General features: G+C 41.0%; 1 protein-coding gene across 5 annotated transcripts in view; it reads right to left on the bottom strand.

Annotated features, from left to right (window-relative positions):
- The window catches only part of LARGE1 (LARGE xylosyl- and glucuronyltransferase 1), a 205,837-nt gene that overhangs the window by 103,923 nt on the left and 79,309 nt on the right, over positions 1–22,605 (bottom strand). For 3 of the 5 annotated variants that reach the window (XM_075717525.1, XM_075717532.1, XM_075717542.1), the window contains exon 5: positions 2,770–2,941. In XM_075717525.1, coding sequence (XP_075573640.1) covers positions 2,770–2,941 — 172 coding nt within the window. Of the gene's footprint in view, positions 1–2,769; positions 2,942–11,921; positions 11,937–22,605 lie in introns of those variants that run through there. The other 2 variants (XM_075717548.1, XM_075717555.1) reach the window with 1 other exon arrangement.

Raw genomic sequence — 22,605 nt, 5'->3', positions numbered from 1 at the left:
ACTGTCTTACCGGTTATCCTGCAGCAACCTGCAGAAGGGAGCTCTTGCCTTTCCAGCACCGATGTGAAAAATTCTTCTATTTTGCTCAGACAACATCCTGGTGCAAGCAGGTTTATAATGGCTACTTCTGGCCAACAACTGGGTGTTTGAACATTTCTAGAAGGAGAGCCTATGGTTCTAAAGCTGCCCTCCAAGCTGGGGTTTGGTATAGTGTCAGGTTCCTTTGGAGAGTAGCACTTCCCTTCACAGGAGTTTTATTTCTCTTCTGTTTAAGTAATATTTCAACAAACACACTATATTGTCCCGAAGAAATCTTCATAAACTTACTTGGGACTTCTCAGGGAGAAACAAGGAGGGGATTAAAACATTCGTTTACAACCAGATCCTTTAGAGGAATGTTTGAGGCTAATGACCTGAGACATCCTTTGAATCTTTTGTAAAGCTGGCAGGAGAAATAAAAAGACACTGGGGACAAATTGAGAACTACCGTATGATTTAAACCAATCTTTTACAAAGCAGTAAAAGAGCAACAGTATCTCTCCAACTTACTTGCCCTTGCCATCCAGGATGATCCATGTCCACTGAGTCTTTGCCTAATAGGACTGCAGCCTATGATACAGGCTGGAGCACAAGCTTGTGCTCAGACACTTTCATTTCTCTCTCCTCCCCAACATTTAGGAACACTGTTTTGGGCATACGTGCCTTCCAAAGTCTGCTCCCACCCTGGTCAACTCCTGGGGCTATGGGCTTGTCCCATTAATTCTTTCTTTGTGTATGACAGTCTGGGAGATGAGCAGATGTAGACACTGACCAATTTATTGCCAGGATTAAAAAAATGTGGAGAAGCAGGTGGTCAGCCAGAACTAAAAAGACAGACTGGACAACTTACAAAATCATACATTTGGGAGTTGTGATACTTACGTTGTGAGGGCTGGCAGTAGCACAGGAATTCTGTCTGTATGTGTAAGTTAGAGCTTTTCACAGCTCTAATCAGCTGAACAACCTTGCCTAGCTCTATAGAGACTGACTTACACCCATTCTTTTACTTCCAGTAATTATCGTTCTCCATGTTTCCATATTTTCTGTCTGTATTTTTTCAATCTTAGGCCTGCCTCTGCTCCATACTCCTTTCTTTATAAGCAGTCCTTATGCTTGGTTTCTTTCCCCAGTAAAAAGCAAGGGACCTTCACTGAAACTATGGCAGAAAATATAAGCAAGGAGATGATCGCGCTCATTGTCTCAATTCAGATTTTGCTATCTTTGACCACACAGTCCTATATGCCCAAGTTCAGTTTATACACATTTCTTTACCTGCTACATCATGCTAATACACCCTATTCAGTAAAATATTACTACTAATGAGACAGTAGCACACAGTGAGACAGTACAATAGCACAGCATTACTCCCTATGCATACATTTATGTAAATTATGGTTGTGAAGGTGTATGTTTATATGAAACTCAAGGTTCTGTGTAGGGAAAGGCTTGGTGAAGAGTTTGAACAATACCTGAAGAGGAGGAAAAGCTTTATATTCCTTAATGAAGCAAGTTTGTGAATAGCTCAGTTAAGTAAAAAGGTGATTGCTTCTGGCCTGCTGAAGGGGACATCAGTGTATCTGGAGGAAGGGAAGGAAACAAATGCATGGAGAAGCAAGGACTAGAACCCAGTCCTTGACTGTAGAGCTGAAGATAATAGCTCCTGCCTGTTAGTTGGGTACTGGGAAAGGCAAAGAGGCCTTGTGGTTTTCAGCATGGGATAAATAAAGTAAATGTGCTCTTTTTTCTGTCACCTTTCTAACAGAATGGTTTATTTTGGCTTCTGTAAATAAATAGTCCTATTTGCTTAGGCTGACTTTGCTTGAGGTGATTTTAAGAGAGCTGATGATATGCATCAGGCTACACTTTTACGGGGCTGTAAATCTTCAAACCAGGTTACTGGAATGCCTCTGCACTTACCAGCCCTCCAATACATATTCTGAGGGCAAGAGGAGAACAATAGGGCACGTCTCTGACTCTGAAAAGCTGGCAACACTGGAGCCTGGGAGAATTAAATGGTTTTAGCAGTGTTAGCCAGGAAAGTGCTCTGGTTTGTGACAGGATAGTGGGGAACTTTTTTGTGATCATCTCCTTACAGACTTACTCTGAAAGTGTCCTTTCTTCTTTAAACTACCAAGGAGTTTTTCAAGGAGCTGCGGGAAATGGATATATGTAGAGAAAACTACTTTAAATGGATACTTCAAATCCAGAACCCTTTCTCAACTCATTAAGAGGAGCAAGCAGTAACTCATTTCTATTCACACAGATAAATTTGCTCCCTTCATCCTCCTTCCCAGTCCATGTATGATCCTAACTTCATTCATTTTCAGTGGTAACATGGAAAAGGTATACTGAAAGTAATAATTAGGTTTTACTAATAAAAAGGAATATAAACCAAGTTCCAAGTATTGAATACCAACAGGTGCTTGAATGGTAGGTCACTACAGCATCCTCATAATTCTTTATCATCTACTGTATTGTCAAGCTCTCACCTGTCCCAAATAATTAGACCAATAAAACAAACCACATAGATAATCAGTGTTGTCAATCATTCTATATGGAACATTGTTGAGGAAAGAGCTCACAAATAGAACAATTATATTCAAACACCAAAGATTGAAAGAGTGAAAACATGTAACAAATCTCAGATAGCCCTTTTACCCCCTTTGTACTGTTTGCTTTACCATTCTCCCTCCCCCACAAATAAAGACAGTAGAAAAATCATTAGAATACCTTTGAACTTGTGAAAGACGGCCCATAGCTCAGCAATGTCAGTGGCAAATGTTATGTCTGTGTCGAGGACAATGACTCGCTCAAGATTGGAAGGTAGAGTCTTAGTCAGAACCAACTTCATCAGCCCGTAAATCCCAGAGTAGTGTTTGTTGGGGATCCAAGACACTTCCGACTGACAGGGAATGGGAAGTAGGAAGGAGGAAGAAAAGATAATCTTCATTAGAGAAAGAAACTCTTCCTGATACTAGTTTCTTGTAATAGTGGAAGATCTCTGAGTACCAGCAATACAACACCATAAAATGCCAGGTAGAAACAAGTAATCTAAAATCCTGCTTTTAAATTAACTTCAGAAGCTCTGAAATATGCTAAAGCTTGAAAAAAAAGTTCTTTGAGGCAACCGCTTTACACAATATAATTAAAATTAGTTGAGCCTTTCCAACCTCGTACAATCCATTCTGAGACTTCCATGTATCCTGATAAATTGAGATATATTTTTAATCCAAAACTTCAGGTGTATTGTACATTGCTTTCTTTTTCAAACAAAACACAAACGTTTGTGTCTGCCACTCACAGAATTTTCTGATTCTGAAGTAGAAGTAACAAACATAACTTTTTTGCCTTTTATTTCTTACAGATATGGTGGTCAGAATTTCAAAAGGCTGTTCATTTGGAACAATGGGCCAGAAAATTGAAAAAAAAAAAAGTTTCTTACAAACTCAAATTTTCCTTAAGTCTTCTATCTTTAACTTATAACCAGTGACATCACGCAGACATGCTCAGAAGTAGAAAAAGCAGGAGAACATTTTTAGCCACATTTTTTTTGTTTGTTATATATTGAAGACAAAACCCCAAACCTTTACATTTCTTCAGTAAGGGCTAAATAAAATATTTCTACAGCTTCTAAAATAAGCTGGCAGACTAAACTCAGTATTTCATTGTGCTACTGGCACTAGGATGTTCCATGAGGTATGTTTCTTTTTCTTTCTGCGAGACTCAGGTTCTCAAATATCAAAAGTCACTGCTGAAAGTGGGATATAGAATTTTCTGAAAAGTTCCTATTGCCCTGTCTGAAACTCCTCTTGTTTAATGATTTAAAGGGCATGCACTACAATTCCCAGATTTTAAGTTTTCCCCTGAGTCATGCTCCCATTAACTTTAATTAGTATTTTTCCTATAGGGGACCTGAGTGAGACAGATTTCAGGATTTGTCCTGGCACGTTATACTTCAGAGAAAGTATGCATTCATAAAACTGAGAAGATTTATTCTGTTGTTTAACTGTCTCATATCTATTTATGGGCATTCTAAAGTTTACTATGTGAAACAGCTTTTGCACAGAAGAGGTCATTTCCTCCAAAATCCTTCAAGAAAACCTCCCCATAATACAATGGGTTCCTAAACTTTATTTGGAAGTTTGAAGACTGATTGAAGAAAGACTAATAATAGCTGCTTAGAGTGCATTTCTTTTTGAATATAAAGTAACAAGGCCTCTGCCGATGTAATCTGACCTACTCTTTTCCCTTTAAAACAGCACACAACTTTCTTCTGTATTCTCAGGGTTCCTGTGCCAGTGCAGAGCTTTCCCCCACTGCTAAGTTCATTAAAAACACTGAGGATACTAGAGCAAACCTTTAAGGAGAAAGGCAAAATTTTAAGGGGAAAGGCGGGGAAAAGCAGGTTACCTTAAAACAACCCCAGAACAGAAAGTGCCAACTCAAGTGTGAAGTTTTCTTTGCTTTTTTGAAAGGTATCTCATCCTGGCAATCAATTTGTCTGCTCCCTTGTCTGTGCATGTAATTCATATGTAATCACTTGCATATACAATCTGGCTGGCATTGTCACCTACACACATTTATGTATTATTTACTTGTGCTCTCTATAGGATTTGCACTTTAGAATGCCAGAAGTAGCACAAGCAACAAATGCTAGGACTCTGGTATAAACCACTATGAAAGAAATTTAAGAGAGTGAAGTAACACATAGCATGGTTTTATTTATGGGTCTAAAGAGCCATCATTCTTATTTCATTTTTTCTTGCTTGCTCTCTCTTTAATTTTTATGGTGCTTAGAAGAGAAATTTAGTCTCTGAAATATATGTCAAAATTAAGTCTCTAGTTTTATAAAAATGAATGTATATGCTCCCCAGAATTTTCTTCTATGTGTGTAACAGAAAGAATTTCAAATCCACACCCTCAAAACTCTAGTTACTTGTGGTCTTAGCTCTCCCACATGATAACCCAAGGAATGGACCATCACATCAAGGTGTCAGCAAAGAAGTATTTACTGTGCTTCCCCAAACTCTGCTTATCATTCTGAATCTGCCACATGACGTCCTTGTGTTAGACCAGCCATGGAGATTAGCTCTCTAGTCATACTGACATAATAAAAGAGTTAAAGTAATTTTACAGACTTGAGCTTGCTTTTAGTATTACCCCTTCCTATGTTACTAATTTTGGATGGCATGTCCTTCATTTAATTAGTCCAAATGCAACACTGCTCCAGAACAACTCCTAATATGCTTATGCAAATAAGCCTAATAAGGCAGGTGTTCAGATGTCACATGGACAGCCTGAGACAAGCAGGAAAGGTAAAAGGTGGCTGGAAAAGTAAGAGCCACTTGCAAGGAGCCATTACTTTCTTTGCTCTCAAGATTCCCAATATCTAACACCACTGCAATGTATCACTGGAGGGAAGACATCCTTGCCCGGCTCTTCCTTCCAATCTGGCACACAGAAGTCAAACACCTGCCATCCTGAAGCCTGAAGTCTGAAAGGATAGCTCCTGAAAATGAAAGGAGCCGTCCCTATTCCAAATGGTCCACCACAGCTGGCTGGCATGTGTTTGATTTGAGCATATGTTGAAGCTTGAACCATCAATCAGTTTGATGTATCTGCAGTTTTCTCTGATGCGGAGTTGACTAAGACATAAACAGGGGTCCTGATTAGTCCCCAGCATAATTTCTTCACTGCTTTGCCAGTCATGAATAATGTAACCGTTCCAAATTCATGCCAAGGAAAACTCCCTAGGCTACACAACAGCACTGGGAAGGCTCACTCTCTCTGGGTATTACATACAGTCTTACTAAAAGAAATAGAAGAACACTCTGGTTGAATAGGTGCTTAGTAGTTAAGAAGTGCCAGTTTGAGATAATTAAGATGGCCTAAGCACAAACTCTTGCAAAATTCTGCAACCTCCAAGCTGTCCACTTTGATATAACTGGTAACATTTAGCCATTTCATCTATCTAAATATTGTCTAAATATTTTCTGTAAGTCTTAATATATATTTTCTCTAGCATAGTTAAAATGGCCTATATACGGAATGCTTGTGAATCATTTGCTTTACAAGCTAGATCAGAGTTGCCTTCAGAGAACAAATATTCCCAGAAGATATGGCAGGAACAGAAAAAAATAGAGCTAGTAAAAGAGGAAAGTGAAACAAAATAGTGACATACTTTGCCATTTGTATAATTCTCAGTTCAGCAGAAATAGCACGCCTCATATCTCTAGCTCTCGAGATCTGGATTTTTGTTCACAAGAGGAGAATAAAGAAAGGCATTTAGCTGGTGCTGACAGTGAGTCTTTTAAGTAAACTAAGTGAAATAATATCTTCTCACTAAAGATCCTTCATCAGAACCATCTTTATTCTTCCCATAATTGAAGACTGAAAATACACTAAATTACCTAAATTATTTCGTGCTTCTGGCTACGAATATAGAACTTACATGCCCATGAGTCTGCATGCTGTACACAACTGATCACGCTGGTAAATGCCAGAGAAGCGGGAGTAACAGCCTCCATGTCCAGTGATACTTTACCAGCAAGTTGTCTTCCCTAATTATGCTCTGACTACCTGTGGGAAAAGCTGGCTAAAACAGAGTGGCTGTGCATGGCCTAACTTAGCTTTCTCACAGTTGCTACCAGTGTGTAAATGTTAATTAGAGTTAGCAGAAGTGCCCTTTTTAAGGAGAAGAGCCTAATATACAGCTTAAAATCAAGTTTCCCTGTTTCTCTGACAGAGAGAGGGGAAAACAGTGGCTCCTTCTCTGTGAATGGATTGTATAGTGACTACATTCCCAAGTATTTAGGTACTTTTATTCTTAAAAACACTTGAGTCTGGTTGCCCACACATTGAGATCAAAGACAACAGCTCTTCTACCAAGTCATCACAAATATATTCAGCCAGACTTTGACTCTTATACTGTATTTCTTTAGGGAACTACAGTGATTTCTTTTTTCCGTAGGTATGATATCTTTTTCCCCACAAACAGGTGATGGGGAAATTTGCCCAGACTTCCCAGGTGAATGCTGATTGTGCTGTAGCTGTAAGTGAAATCTGTGCATGGGCAGGCATCTTGAGCCTCTTTGAAGGGGACGGAGACTTGGTCTTGTAGACTTAGCAGAAAGCAAATTTGGAAAACAGTACCAACATGAACAGAATGACAGCGGGAACAGTGACCAACAGGAAAGGACAAACAACTTATGGGTGCCTGTATTGTGCCAGATCAAAAGTCCATTGAGCTCAGTAGCTGGCCTCTGATAGTGGATTGTGGCAGGTGCCTACTGAAGAATAAAAAACCAGCGAAATTCTACAGCGATACCACCTTCGTATATCCTTCCATCCTCTGGCAAATGGCACCAAATTTTGGAGCTGGAGGTGGTATTTTTTTTCATTAACAGCTTTTTATGGATTTTTCATCTACGAATTCAGTTGATTTTTGAAGTCCTGTACGTTTTTAGCAACCACAACATCCTGCAGCAAGGAGTGCCACAGCTTATTTACAACTCCTGTTTGTTTGGATCCAGCTATCTACCAATTTAATTTGGGTCACATTGGTTTTCACAGAACTACCAGAAGAGCAAAGCCATTTCCCTGAGTAGTTATGGCTAATTCAGAACCCAACACTGTACACATAAAGCTAGGATTCTTTTTTTCTCCTGTGTCTTACTCTGTGTTTATTAACAGCTGCCACCTGATCCTCATTGGGATAAAGACAAAACAGCTCTTAGAAGGATGAATGTGGAAAGTAGGATGCAGGAATGGGTGCCAGTCATGAGCATAATATGGAAAAGAACAGGGCAGGTGCTCTAGTTGAGCGAGGAGAAAACAGCACTTTGAAGTTATGTGCCAGGGTGAGACACAGTTTCATATTTGCTGAAAGCCCAATTAATTAAATTGAATTATTATTACATTTGTATTTAAACCTCGTGCTTTTAAAGGTCACCAGTTTTCCAGGCTAAGATACTTTGTTTGCAAATATGCTTTTGCTGCACTCACCCTTCTCTTTGCTACATTACTAAAATTACTATAAACAGAGCAGTAAGGAGAAGCACAAGAAAAGAGAGAATGTATTTGCTATCTTACCTTGGTGTTAGTCTATATATACACAGACTGGAGCATAAAAACAGTAGCAAGCATAGAAGTAAAGGAAAGCCAAACTAAATTCTGTAGGACTGTACACGTTTCTCTCATTACTTACCATCTTCCCTTAAGTACTGGAGGTTGACAGAAAACCTAACAACCTGGCTTGCTATTGTGCTTCTTGGAGTGGAAGGGGGTATATAATAGTACCATTAAACAAAGCACTCAAGAGTTTTAGCTAGACCACTATATAAACCTGAGACTGCATTTCCCTTCCAAATGCAGCCTTTCCCCAGTTAACCAGATCTGACTACCTCCCTCCCAGAAGAAAATCTATCCTGACTTTTCGTGATGAATAGGTTTCAGTCAATACAGCATCACAGAATCACAGAATGGTTGGGGTTGGAAGGGACCTCTGGAGGTCACCTGGTCCACTCTCCCCTGCTCAAGCAGGGCCACCTAGAGCCAGTTGCCCAGGATCGTGTTCAGATGGCTTTTGAGTATCTACAAGGATGGAGACTCTGCAGTCTCCCTGGGCAACCTGTGCCAGTGCTCAGTCACCCTCACAGTAAGAAGTGTTTCCTGATGTTCAGAGGGAACGTCCTGTGTTTCAGTTTGTGCCCACTGCCTCTTGTCCTGTCACTAGGTACCTCTGAAAAGACCCTGGCTCCGTATTCTTTGCACCCTCCCTTCAGGTATTTATATACACTGATGAGATCCCCCCTGAGCCTTCTCTTCTCCAGGCTAAACAGTCCCAGCACTCTCAGCCTTTCCTCATATGTGAGGTGTTCCAGTCCCTTCATCTTTGTGGCCCTTCCCTGGACTCTCTCCAGTAAGTCCATATCTCTCTTGTACTGAGAATCCCAGAACTGGACCCAGCACTCCAGGTATGGTCTACCAGTGCTGAGTAGAGCGCAAGGATCCCCGCCCTCGACCTGCTGGCAATACTTTGTTGAATGCAGCCAAGGTTACCGCTAGCCGCCTTTGTCACAAGGGCACATTGCTGGCTCACGTTCAGCCTGGTGTCCACTAGGACCCCCAGGTCCTTTTCTGCCAAGCTGCTTTCCAGCTGGGTGGCCCCTAGCGTATACTGGTGCATGGGGTAGTTCCCAGGTGCAAGACTTTGCACTTCTTGTTGAACTTCATGAGGCTCCTGTCAGACCCTCCTGTCTGTTAAATAATATCTTTTCCATTTTCTTAACAGAATTTCTCACTGTCCCACAGAATATATAGCACTGTAACACCCCCTGAGCTACAAAAAGTGCTTACTGTTCCGCATGATAAGATGAGGGAAGTTTGGCTGATTAAGTGTTTTCCCTGGCAGCATGTCCTTAAACACTTTACACTGGAAAAATGCAACCTTCAATACTGTATTGATTCTCTCACTACATTCACTGCATCTTCCTAGATATGCTTGGAAAAAAAAATAAATCAAAGTAATCCTCAGCTATGACATAATATCCCCATCCCCACTCCAAATAAAAGACACTCTTTCTGCTCAGCTGACTTCACAGAAGCACCACTACAGCCAGTACCTTGCAAGAGCCTGAAGGTCAGACTGGCCGGGTTGATGCACCAGGCTGAGAAACAGCAAGCCTGGAGGCAGAAGGTGCCACTTGTGTGCACGCCCCTCAGAGGTGGGCTAATAAATGGGATCAAATAGACCCAAATCCCACTGCCACCCAGACTTAATGGCTGCAGATTCACTGTGGTGGGGAAACAGCCAGCAGCAGCAAATAGGAGGAATCAGGAAACAGAAAAGGCTGAGGGAATTTGAAAGGGCAGCCTGTAGGTAATTCTGCCTTCCTAGAGCTTTCATGCCAGGTTTTGCTATAAAAAAGATCTGGCATCTAGAATATACTGATTGAAATAAAAAGAGATGTGAATTAGGCTCTGTAATGAATGACTTTATGGAAACCTGGATTTCCAAAAGTATTCAGCATCTACTTGCTCTCACCAACTTCAACAAAGGCACCATCTTCCGGAAGATTATATCAGTCAGGTGATAAACTAACTTCAGGATCTCAAAAAAAAAAAAAAGCAAACAAACCAAACCAAACTTCCAGGCCACAGCCCAATCATAAAGAGTATTGTAGATCTGCACAAATTGTATCTGAATTGTTCTGAATTGTATCTGACACTGATCTGAAAGCCAGTGCAATCTACATGGTGCAAGAAGGAATCTCTGAAGAAAGACCAGACAAATTCTTTGGTAGCTGCTGTCTTCAGGCAGCCCTTACAAATGGTCCAGGCATGGGAAACAGCCCTAGAAATTCTGATGTGTGAATCAGATAACAATAAAAATTGTTATTTCCTCAGACTGGATAAATAACTTCCTAGACACAGCTGATAACTTGTTTTCACAGCTTTTTCATTACTTGTTTAGTGCTTTGCTAATTCTATGAACACTAGAAGTAAAGCAAGATAATTTTTTTTTTTAAATTCCGTGACCTTTATTTAAGACAAAGCTAATAGAACTGGGTCTTTCATGTTGTTTCTAAACTGGAGGAAAATACTGTCACCATTTTAACAACCATCATATTACTAAGTTTTTTTGCAACACAAAACATAAAAAGAGTGGGAAAACGATATCATATTGCTGGCACAGGACAGGAACTTTTCTTGCTGTATAGTTTTTCTCATCATTGTTTTTCAATTTTACATGGGAAGAACTTCATCCTGCTGTGAATTTTTGCCCTGTATCTTCTCACATTCATGAAAACTGAGTCACACTTCCAGCAGCACTAGCACAGATTAGGGTTAGTTTCATGATAATCTTTCCCCTTTCACATTGACCATACCTCACAATATCTAAACTCTTTGCAGGGACGTCTGGCTGATCCCCTTTCTCACTCTCTTGCTTCCAGGAGAGCAATACCAACATCTCATTGCTGAGATTAGGTTAACTGAATCATTGAGAAAGGAGGGGAATAGCAGGTTAAAATTAAATATGGGTAATTCTATATGGGTAACATTCATGCCTGTCTTTAGCACACTGTGTTTCTTTTTTACAAATAATAATTAAAAAAAGTATCAAAAGCAAGAGAGAGAGAGACCAATTCCAAGTGACCAAAGAGCCTGGGAGGAAGAAGGTGATGGTCACCTCTAATAGTGTCCTCAGGAGGAACACCAAAAGGAATCTCCTTGCGTCTCACCTTTGGAAAATCACTGCCCTTGCTCTATCTTTGTCAGGTATCCAGCAAACATTAACAGAAGAGCCTCATTTAAACAAAAACAGACTCTTCTGTTGATGTTTGCTGGATAACTTGTAACTTCAACCTTGAATTTAATTTTTTCCTAGATGATTCACAGATTTCAATTATACTGATATCGCCCCCCATAACAGGTCCTTACTATTTATATGAATGGTTGTCAAGGAAACCAGGAATCCAGCAAAGCTGGGTAACTTTTCTAGATTTGGAATTTCTGGTGCCTGAGTATTTAAAAAAAAAAAAAGTAATTCTGAAAAACAACTGTAAGGAGATGGGAATTCATACATTTTTGCTACAATTATTTTTCTATTTCTGCTGGCCTTTGCTGCTGTTGTTCTTACTCATCACAGAAGCACTTTAATAGAATTCTGCCTCATCTCTTGCTTTATGAACAGATGATATCTTCCACACATACATGCAACAAGTCTGGATACAAATAGCAGTGAGCAAAAAGGTTGAGATAGAAATGGATGATTATCTGAACCTCTAGGTCCTGGATAATGTAGAGCAAATGCAGAAACTGTGGAGCAAGCCACAACTGGAAAGGACAATTAGATATTAAAAAGGCAGAACAAACAAAACCTCCCAAATCAGCATCAGCATACAGCAAAGCAGAATAACTGCAAATTAATTCTCATCTCTGTAGCAAAGTCTGTAACATGGTCTGACTGATGCTGATGCTTCTTTTTCTTTTTTTTTTTTTCTTCTTTCTTTCCAAATCTTTCACCAATACACATATATACACAAAGGGCAGAGAAGAGGGAAAAACCTGATTTAAGAATGCTTCTTCAAAACAACTTCCTTAATAACAAAACTAACTGAGGGTGCCAAGAGTTAAGCCATGCTCTGTGTTTGGAACCAACATGCTTTATACAGATGAAACTGCAGACTGTTATATAAAGTAAAATGAATGTTTTTTTGTCTCTGCTGTTAGATAACAAGATATTCAGCCATACAGCATCTTCAGAAAAGAAATCACCAAATAGTAATTCTCCTCCTGGGATCTTTGAGGATTACCTCCCTCCCCTTAGGTCTTTGGCTGGCTTTCCTCCACAGGTTTCCATTCCTCCCTCCTTGCTTAGCCCCACCAAGCTCAAACAGACAGTTTCCATTTGACTCTGAGTCCTTTTCTTTACTCTCATCTGAGACATTCTTAATTTTCTCCATTGTTTCTTGCTATCTTCAAAATGCTAAATGCCTTTTTTGTTTTTCTCTATTCCTTTGTGCAAGACAAGACTGCAGAATAGAAAAGTCTGGCCAGTCTCAGTGCTGTTTCCTGTTCCTTTGGGGGCTCCGGCCTCAACTCCTGCTGTTTTTCAGTGTGGCAGTCAAGGGTGGAGGACCTACAATAGTCAGAGCATCCTGAGAGAGATCAGTGAGAATAAACCAAACACCAGCCTCCCAGTCCTACCTTTCCAGCAGAGGCAAAAGTGCGAGTCTTTCCTACAAGATAAGATAAAACCATTTTTTTTCCTTCCTGTCAGTGAATGAGTGAAAAGAGACACACAAGCTGGACTAGATAAAATGGCAGGAAGCCAGAACTTTCTGCTAAAAGCTGACTGACAGGTAGATCTGGCTAGAATTTGGCCAGTGGTCAAAAGTAACTTGTGGCTGCCCTTCTCACTTCACCTGTATGGAAAGATAAGAAAGATCAATTGCATGCTTTAATTGCTAGTGAACTCAATCAACAATCTCTTTGTACTAATTCATCAGGGAAGATGCTAATCCACAAAAATATTACCATTGCCAGCTTTTTAATTTTAGTAACCATGCAAATACACGCACATTAGCTGCAACCATTATATGTTCTGGCAAATTTCCATGCAGCTCTTGGGGTCAAAGTCCAGAGGCGCCCAATCTGTATTTTGCACAATGTCAGGATATTAAACAGGTATCATCAAGATGCACTGTCCAGAATAAAAAGCAACACCATCTCCTGCATAAACACATGTTATAATCATAGAATCATAGAATCGTTTAGGTTGGAAAGACCTTTAAGATCATCAGATCCCACCATTAACCTAACACTGCCAAGTCCACCACTAAACCATGTCCCTAAGTGCCACATGTACGTGTCTTTTAACTACCTCTAGGGATGGGGACTCAACCACTTCCCTGGGCAGCCTGTTCCAATGCTTGACAACCCTTTCCATTAAGACATTTTTCCTAATATCCAATCTAAACCTCCTCTGGTGCAGCTTGAGCCTGTTTCCTCTTGTCCTATCACCTGTTACTTGGGAAAAGAGACTGACACCCACCTCACTACTACCTCCTTTCAGGTAGTTGTAGAGAGCGATAAGGTCTCCCCTCAGCCTCCTCTTCTCCAGACTAAACAACCCCAGTTCCCTCAGCCACTCCTCATAAGACTTGTGCTCTAGACCCTTCACCAGCATTGTTGCTCTTCTTTGGACACACTCCAGCACCTCAATGTCTTTCTTGTAGTGAAGGGCCCAAAACTGAACACAGTATTCAAGGTGCAGCCTCACCGGTGCCAAGTACACAGGGACGATCCCTTCCCTCGTCCTGCTGGCCACACTGTTTCTGATACAGATCAGGATGCTGTTGGCCTTCTTGGCCACCTGGGCACACTGCTGGCTCATGTTCAGCCAGCTGTCTACCAACACCCCCAGGTGCTTTTCAGCCAGGCAGCTTTCCAGCCACTCTTCCCCAAGCCTATAGCGTTGCATGGGGTTGTTGTGCCCGAAGTGCAGGACCCGGCACTTAGCCTTGTTGAACCTCATACAATTGGCCTTAGACCATTGATCCAGCCTGTCCCGATCCCTCTTACCCTCAAGCAGATCAACATTCCTGCCCAACTTGGTGTCATCTGCAAACTTGCTGAGGGTGCACTTGATCCCTTTGTCCAGATCATTGATAAAGATATTAAACAGGACTGGCCGCAACATTGAGCCCTGGGGAACACCACTTGTGACCAGCTGCCAATTGGATTTAACTCCATTCACCACAACTCTTTGGGCCCAGCCATCCAGCCAGGTTTTTACCCAGCGAAGCATGCACCCGTCCAAGCCATGAGCAGCCAGTTTCTCCAGGAGAATGCTGTGGCAAACGGTGTCAAAGGCTTTACTAAAGTCACCCGCAGACAACATCCACAGCCTTTCCCTCATCCACTAAGTGGGTCACCTTGTCAGAGAAGGAGGTCAGGTTACTCAAGCAGGACCTGCCTTTCATAAACCCATGCTGACTGGCCCTGATCACCTGGTTGTCCTGTTATGTGCGTCATGATGGCACTCAAGATGATCTGCTCAATGATCTTCTGGGGCACCGAGGTGAGACTGACAGGCCTGTAGCTCCCCAGATCCTCCTTCCAGCCCTTCTTGTAGATGGGCATCACATTTGCCAACCTCCAGTCAACAGGGACCTCCCCGGTTAGCCAGGACTGCTCATAAATGATTGAAAGTGGCTTGGTGAACACTTCTGCCAGCTCCCTCAGTACCCTTGGGTGGATCCCATCTGGCCCCTTAGACGTGTGTGTGTCTAAGTGGTGCAGCAGGTGACTAACCATTTCCCCTTGGATTATGGGGGCTTCATTCTGCTCCCTGTCCCTGTCTTCCAGCTCAGGGGGCTGGGTATGTTGGATAGATAATAGCTTCAGCTCAGTGACAAAAGTGTATCTGAAGTGGGATTTTTTTCTCTATTAGATTTTGGGCAACAGTCCTTTTTTTAAGGATGATGAAAGAAGGTAGCAGAACAGTTACAGTGACTATTATTAACCAAATAACGCCTGGCAGAAAATTGCAGGTCTAAAATATTAGTTACCATGTGCAAAAGAAACCCCAGTCAAAACCCTTTTGAGACTGAAAGATCTAGTCCTGCCTGTATCCAGTACAAAACAGAATGTACCTCAATGCAACAGCCAGAGTTGCAGAAGATGATGATTTGTGGAATGAGGGAATGCAGCTTCCACCAGACCTCTGACATCCTAATATGAGGTCAAAACATAGCGAATACATATGAAAAAAAAGGATTCATTCGTCTATTCAGAAAGAAATCACTAGCTACTATCTGACATCTCACCAGTAAAATCACCTGTCTCCAGACCTAAACTTCTACTGTTTCTACCTTCAGCGCAAGAATGGTGAAACTTCAACAGGTGAAAATGCTGCCCCAAGAAGGAGGCCATTAGTGGGTGGAACACACATCCCAGCTGGTAGAATAAATGCCATATCCCATAAAGAACTTTATTAGTTCTCTTATCTGCAGCAAAAGCAAAGAATTTGCAGGAAAACAAATCATCCTCCATCCTGCAGGGCTGGAGGCCAGGTGAGTGGGAACTTCTTATATTGCAATTATTGCTTCAAGAGAACAAAGATTACATGAAGCAGTGTTCTTTTCTCCAATGGTAAGTATTAGAATAGATCAAAACTCCTGGAGACTAAAAAGCTCCAGGAATACACCTGGGATAAAAAGGATAATAAAGGATAAAATATATTACAATTTTGAACAAGCAATACTAACAATAACTTAGTATAAGAAGCAATGAATGCAACAGGGTAGGAAAAAAAGTATTATTTTTCTTTGTTATTAGAAAGAGATAAGATGTCTCTCAAACAATGCAGCACTAACTAGAGAAACAATCTGAAGAAAATAGACATAACTGGGAAAGCTGAGCTCCTCCAAAGCAAGAAATATTGAGCCTCATGTTCATGACACCAGTCTAGCTTCTTGCCTAGTTTCTAGTTAAATATTGGTCAAGTACTTCAGATAACAGTGAATTTGCATGAGTGGTGTTTAAAGGAAGTGTTCATGTAGCAGGCATGTATCTCTTACACTTCTTGAAACTTTTGGTGTGAGGGCTAAGGCCGCTGGTGTCGCCCTAATTCCATGTAATCTTATAGTTTCACCCTAAGGACCATCAGATAAAAATACAGTCAGATGGACAGGTGAACACAGATCCTAAATGGCTGATTAAAACAATACAGCTGGAACCATTTTATAAAGGCTTTCAACTGTACCAGCTAAAAACTGTGGAATCCATTCAACTGTGAAAAGGGTCAAACCTGAAGAATTGGAACAGTATATGGGAAGATTATCAGGGGATCAAAAACACTGCTGAGTTTTTATCTTTGTTGCTGAAAGGGTGAGACCTAGACACCATCTTACTCTCAAAAAATGAAACTTGCAGGATTAAGTCAGTTTGATCTGAAAAGTGGTATCTCCACTTACAGAAATGAAATTTCACAATTCAGAAATTCAAATGTTCTCATATCAAGTTGACTCAAAAAGAGGTACCATCAGCGGCATCTAATTAATAACGTTATTAAATATCTCCCCTTTGAAGCAGGTACTCAAACTCCAAATCAGCCTGAATGCCCTTACCCAGGCTGAGATGTTTTCAGAAGACCTGTTACAAGAGTGACTTCACTTCACTGTGTGCCCATGCTACATCAGACACACAGCATGGCTTGTAATTTCCAGTGCTGTGAAAGTGTCATACAAAGAGGTGTGCCCAGATAAGACGAACATCATTTTTCACCGTAAGAATGACCATTTCAGCCCTAGTACTTCAGAATACTTTCTGCCTACAGGACTGCTCTGTGGGAATGAGCTCACATCTGAACTATCGTGCAACACTTCCCTGAATTCCAGTTGTTTCTCAGAAACAAGCCAACGCCAAGTACTTTACAAATGATGAATTCTAACAATTCCACCTCCCTGGTGGTGAATCAAAGATATTCTTGGAGTCCTTCCAGCCTGCTATCTTTTTTCAGCTTATCAAACAGACATGGAAATATATACACATCAGTTCTTTGTAAATCTAAAAGCAAGGATCACTAAACAGTTTTGTAAGATGCTCACATCAATACCGAGTCCGGAATAGGAATGCCTTGAACAGTCACTGCTGTTCTTCTATCAGTAATCAAATGCCCTATGACAGGGAGGTGCCCTTATGAGCAAGTGAAAAGCCGTTAAGATCTAAGACCATAGTCATTACATGTCTTTCCAGCTTTTTATCCATTAGTGCCAAGAAAATAAATTGTGCAGGAACACAGGATGACCATTAACTCTCCCCAGCAAGTATAGGGGATATACAACCTATACCCCTTATGCAGATCAAAGTGTTAAATAATTTCCATATGTCCAAGGTTAGGACAGCAAAATGCTTTCGTTTCTCACGGATGGATGATAAAAGTTCTGAGAAAGTAGTTGCTGTAATGGGGATACATAGCACAAAGAATAGTTGCAGCAGTTAGTTCAAGGCACTGCATGTTTTTAACTTCTTTTTTTCCAGGGCACTTTGGATAATTTTTGTCAAACTGAGTAATTTTTGGAAAATCTCATGTGCAGTTATTAATCTTTTTCTCATTCTCTGCTCAAACAGCCTTCCCTGGAGGTGCAGCACATGTTGCTGCAATAAGAGTGACGTTTAAGAAGCTGAATGCCAAACAGGAATCCTTGCTATTGAAATGTCACAGTCAGCTACTATGATACAAATGTGGGTGATGGCAGCGGAAGAGAGTTGGCTCTTTATTCCTCACTTCACATATGTTAAAAAGAACAGCTACCCTGGCTTCCTGGTGGAGGTAGTTCATAGTGACTGTACTGCTTTTCCCTAGAATCAAGAACAAGGTGGAGCTACAGAGAAGCCCACAACTGTTAGAGATAAGTTATAAAATTAATGAAGAACTCCAATGTTTCCAAAACACCAGCAACAGTAGGAAAGTGTAAAGGGTTTATAAGGCCAGGCAGGAGGCTTTCTTTTGGAATAGCCAGCTGTGGAGTAGAAGCACTGCACAATATAACACAGTAGGCAGACTGGGACCCTTGAAAGAGGCCCAGGAAATACTGCACCTTCTTGCATCACACTGGGCTTCATCCCAGTATACCAATTTCTTACAGCTCCAAATCTTAAAGTAACTGACAACATTTGTAAATACAAAGAGAAATTACACAAAAATCTGCAAAAAGCTATTGCACCTTTGGTATCTTGCCTCCCTCCACAAAGTCAGAGATGAGGCTGCTCATGAAAGCTACATGTCACTAAGCAGATGACTACTGCTGGAAGTCAGTAACGGCACCATGACTCCCATTCTCATGACCAATTTCTGACCAGCCTCACTGATTTCCACAGCACTTCTTTCATTGCCTCCTGTTTTGAATAGGCAGAAATTTAAGAGCCAGTGTGATTTTACGTAAAATTACTTTTTTCATATTCTAGGCCCAAGTAATAATGGAAAACACATCTAATAATAATTTGTAATGTTGCATGGCTTTTTTTGTGCAGAAGAGGGACTGGGCAGGCAAAGGAAGTACTACTTAGGCTACTCAGTCTGCACAGATAGATTCTGACCACTTCACAAAGGTTCCACTGTGCTGGGGGGTTTGAATTGCTATCTGTTTCTTGGTGGATACTCATTTCCTCCCAAGCAGTCTGAAGGAAAATATCTTGGCTTACAAAACCTGGTCTGTTAATGTCCAGTCATCTGTACTAAAAACCATGGATAAATGACCCTGTTCTTAGCATGGGAGCATCATGTCACCACCACAAGCATATTTTATCACCTGAGACTTCATGGCTCTAGTATTCAATATGTTTGTTAGCAAATACACAAAATCTCAGTTATAATGTGGAAATTCAAGTCTAAAACTAAGCCACACAAGTTATGAAAATCTGTACAATGTTTTGATTATACACTTTGGCTTTCAGTATCTTAAATTAGCAATTTTTTCTAAAAAAAAATTCATTCTTTAAAAGAAAAAGGGAAAGAGTAGGAACAAACAGCAGTCTATGCTTATTATTTCACTGACACGTACAGTAGGCCAACCTACAGAAAGGCAAAAGGCTGGTGAAATGCAGGAGCATCGCAAGCACACCATAACATGTGACAGTATTTGACCAAAACCACAGTACTGTAGAAACACTTTAATTGAATACCTAGCACTGCGTAAACATAAACAGATGCTGTATTTCACATCCTGTATTGCATTAATAGCAACTAGATCTTGCATATGAAATAGAAAAGAAAGGAAGGAAAGTAATGTACATCTGCTTTATAACTTTGCGTGTCTACCTCTGAGGCATACAGTGAACTACTTAAGAGATAAACAATCATGCGCTGCCCTTGAACAATATATAATCTGCATGCAGTGTAATGCAAATACAGTCTAACTGTTACAATCCGTGATAGTAGCCAGTCACTAGTCCTGTGAAAATAGATCGTTATGGATGGCTGCTTCTGTAACATCCAGTGGAACTGCCTGACCAGGAGATGGTGGAATGCAGGAGAATGCTGGCCTGTTTTGTTGTTCATGGCTTTATCAACACTGCTGTCGTTGTTACCCTCTGCAGCTGATGTGACTAACAACTGAGCTAATAATCTGTTTATCAAATATAATCTCACAACTTCCCAGCTTCCCAACTGTCAACCAGCTCCCTCCCTCCTATGTTCAGCAGGTGGTATCTGCAGTTCTGTTTTAAGTATTTGCTTGAACATGGTTCCAAAATTGGTATATGGCAATGTATGATACATACCACCCCACCAATGCTATCATTCATTGGAAAAGTTTCCACTGGTAGCAAAAAAATTCATGGCATTTGATTTGCTTTTGGTGTCATTTGTTGTACAAACACTTAGAAACAGAGCGTACGTTAAAACAGCTAAACTGGGATATTAGCTTAGGGTAACTCTTGCATGGATAACACAATTTGCCAAACAGGACACTTGGTTGCTGTCTGGATGGTGAAGTCTCTGTGGTAAGGGTCCTTGCAGGGGCATCTTAGTTGGATTGGGTGAGACTCCCTAAGACACAGTTCTGTCCAATTTTTATAATCCAGCTGGTCTGTGGTCCTACATGACCACTGCAAGACATGATAGACACTACACATTACCTTAACCTACATACAAAACATTTCCTAACTATCTTAAGTATGTACAAAGGACTGTCCTACATGATCATTTCTACACATGCAGGAACTGTTTCTATTGATTGTCTTACCCTTGTATAATCGATTAAATTTGCAGCAGGAACTGTCTAGGAATCTCTGGGACAACCAGATTCTCCACCCAGGATGATAATCAACACATTTAAGCATACAAATTGGTCTAGGCACAGTAGGGACTGCCTGGGAAATCTCAAGAACTGTCTGAAATTCCCACTGGGACAGCTCCTGTAACAATCTGTCAAATACTTCTTGTGCAGATGGCCAGCAGTTCAGTCAATCACCTAATTTCAACTTGGTCTGCTGTCTCAAACCACCCCTTTATCTCATCTATGCAGATGACTAGCCTGGCAGTTCCTGGACCACCCTGGGAATTAGTAACTTAAGTACATTGGGAGTGCACACAGGGACAGCCCTGAGACCCAGCTACACTACAATTATAATTAAAGAATTAAACTTTCTGCTAAATCTCATAGCCCTTGCCCATCTATCTGACCAAATAATGTCAATGTCTGACCTAGTGAACTGCCTTCACTGTTCAGATGGAAGTGGCTAAGGAGTGACTCATCTCATGCTTAAGTAAATGCCTAAAGTTAGGTGATATTTATGCCACGCCTTATCCCAGTTTGGTTTTGCTCTCTGGATCACACCACTGATTTTGACTGAGTATGCAGACTACATCAACATTTCTGATATGAAATCACCTAAGGCAGCACTGGTAGCGAGATTTATGGTCTATTTCTGGGATCAGTAAAAGCTGGAATATTGTCTATATATGCAGCAAAGTATGGAGCTTCTCACATTTCACTTTCAGGTCAAATGCTCATCTATTGCAAAAACCTGTTCTACATCCCTACCTTCAAGTTCACAGATCAATTGCAACACATTTGTGGGCTGAACTAGTTAAAGGACATGGCTTTTCTGTTTTACCAGTGATAAAGAGACTGTTTATCTGGGCCATCAGGATTCACACACAACAGAGCAGGCAACTGCTCGTTCTACCTTCTGCTTCCCTCAGTTCACCTGATGTTGTTGGCAGTCTGTCAGGCAACATCTGGGAAAACAAACTCGCCTCATCTGTATTCCACAGATCACACACACCGTACTGCATTATCAGCTGCTCCTTCTGCTCTGGGCCAATGCAGATCACAATGGGTTTAATGCCTATACTTCCTTGTGAGTGAACTGACATGACATTCCACGTTGAATAATGAAGTGTAGAAGCTAAGTGCTCATGTTGCACATCTTTAATAGTTAGCTCTGGAGTTTATTAATGTAAGACTGGACTGAAAAAAACCATAATATCCTGCAGCCTGATATTTGCAACCACAGCTGTAATGGGTCTTTTAGATCAATGTTTCACAGGTATGTTTTTTTCTTTTATTTAATGTGCAAAGAAGACACTTTTCAGTTCCCAGTTATTTTGTGGGATGCATAGCTGTAATAGCTACATCTACCGCATTAGGACCAAAGCTCAGTAACACAGCTAATGTGATCATACAAAGTGAATCTACATTGCCAAGTAACTTTCCAGTTTGTAGTCACAGCCATATGTGACCACATAAATTTGGAAGAGTTATGTGTGGGCCATACTGAGTGGAACAAGAATGAAGTCTGCAGCTATGGAATGGCTCAATTATTGGCACCATTATCAGCTGCCCACACTTCAAGGTTGTTTATTGCTGATTACTAACTACATGTTGCAAGTTTAGTTAATGGGAGAGAGTTGCACTGGCAGTACAGTTCACAGTCTGTCTGAACAGCTTCTAAGTTGAGAGAGAGCTTTTAAGCACAGATCTCCCTGGTGGTTATTGGCAAGGCAATGAAGAAACAGGCCAAGTTATGTTGGGGCAGGTTACAAGCATCTTAGTGGAACTGGCTGTTACAATCATCAAACTAGCTGTTTAAAAGACATAGATCCAGCAAGCACCCATCTCAACCGTGTCTGACCCTTTTCCTGGAAATTCTGTTATCTTGGCTCAGCTCCACAGCCAAGTATACTCCTCTTCCGCCCCATCCCCTATCATGTGCCTCAGGCAAAAATAGACCTCTCCCTGGCCATCCTTTCATGTGCTCCATCCCTCTTCCAAGCAGGCTGGTGTTAGTTTGGCAACACCCTCTAGGGAGAGAACGGACATAGGCTTTGTGGTGCAGGATAAACATGAACAGCTTTGCCACCTTGCAAAAGGAAAATTAAGTCTTCTCTGAATTGTAAAAGGAACATCTGACACGCTTAATTCACAGCAGCAGACAAAGTACATATGTTGGTTTGCTGGCCCTAGAAATTCTGGGATAATCAGTGGTACTCTGTATTCCCCTTCTTGCATTGAAGCGTCCAGTTCTCCTCTAAAATCTGAATCATAGAAT

This window comes from Pelecanus crispus, chromosome 1 (assembly GCF_030463565.1).
Source record: "Pelecanus crispus isolate bPelCri1 chromosome 1, bPelCri1.pri, whole genome shotgun sequence".
NCBI classification, from domain to species: domain Eukaryota; kingdom Metazoa; phylum Chordata; class Aves; order Pelecaniformes; family Pelecanidae; genus Pelecanus; species Pelecanus crispus.
The sequence above is the reverse complement of the archived record's forward strand: the minus strand, read 5'-3'. Positions and strand labels throughout refer to the sequence as shown.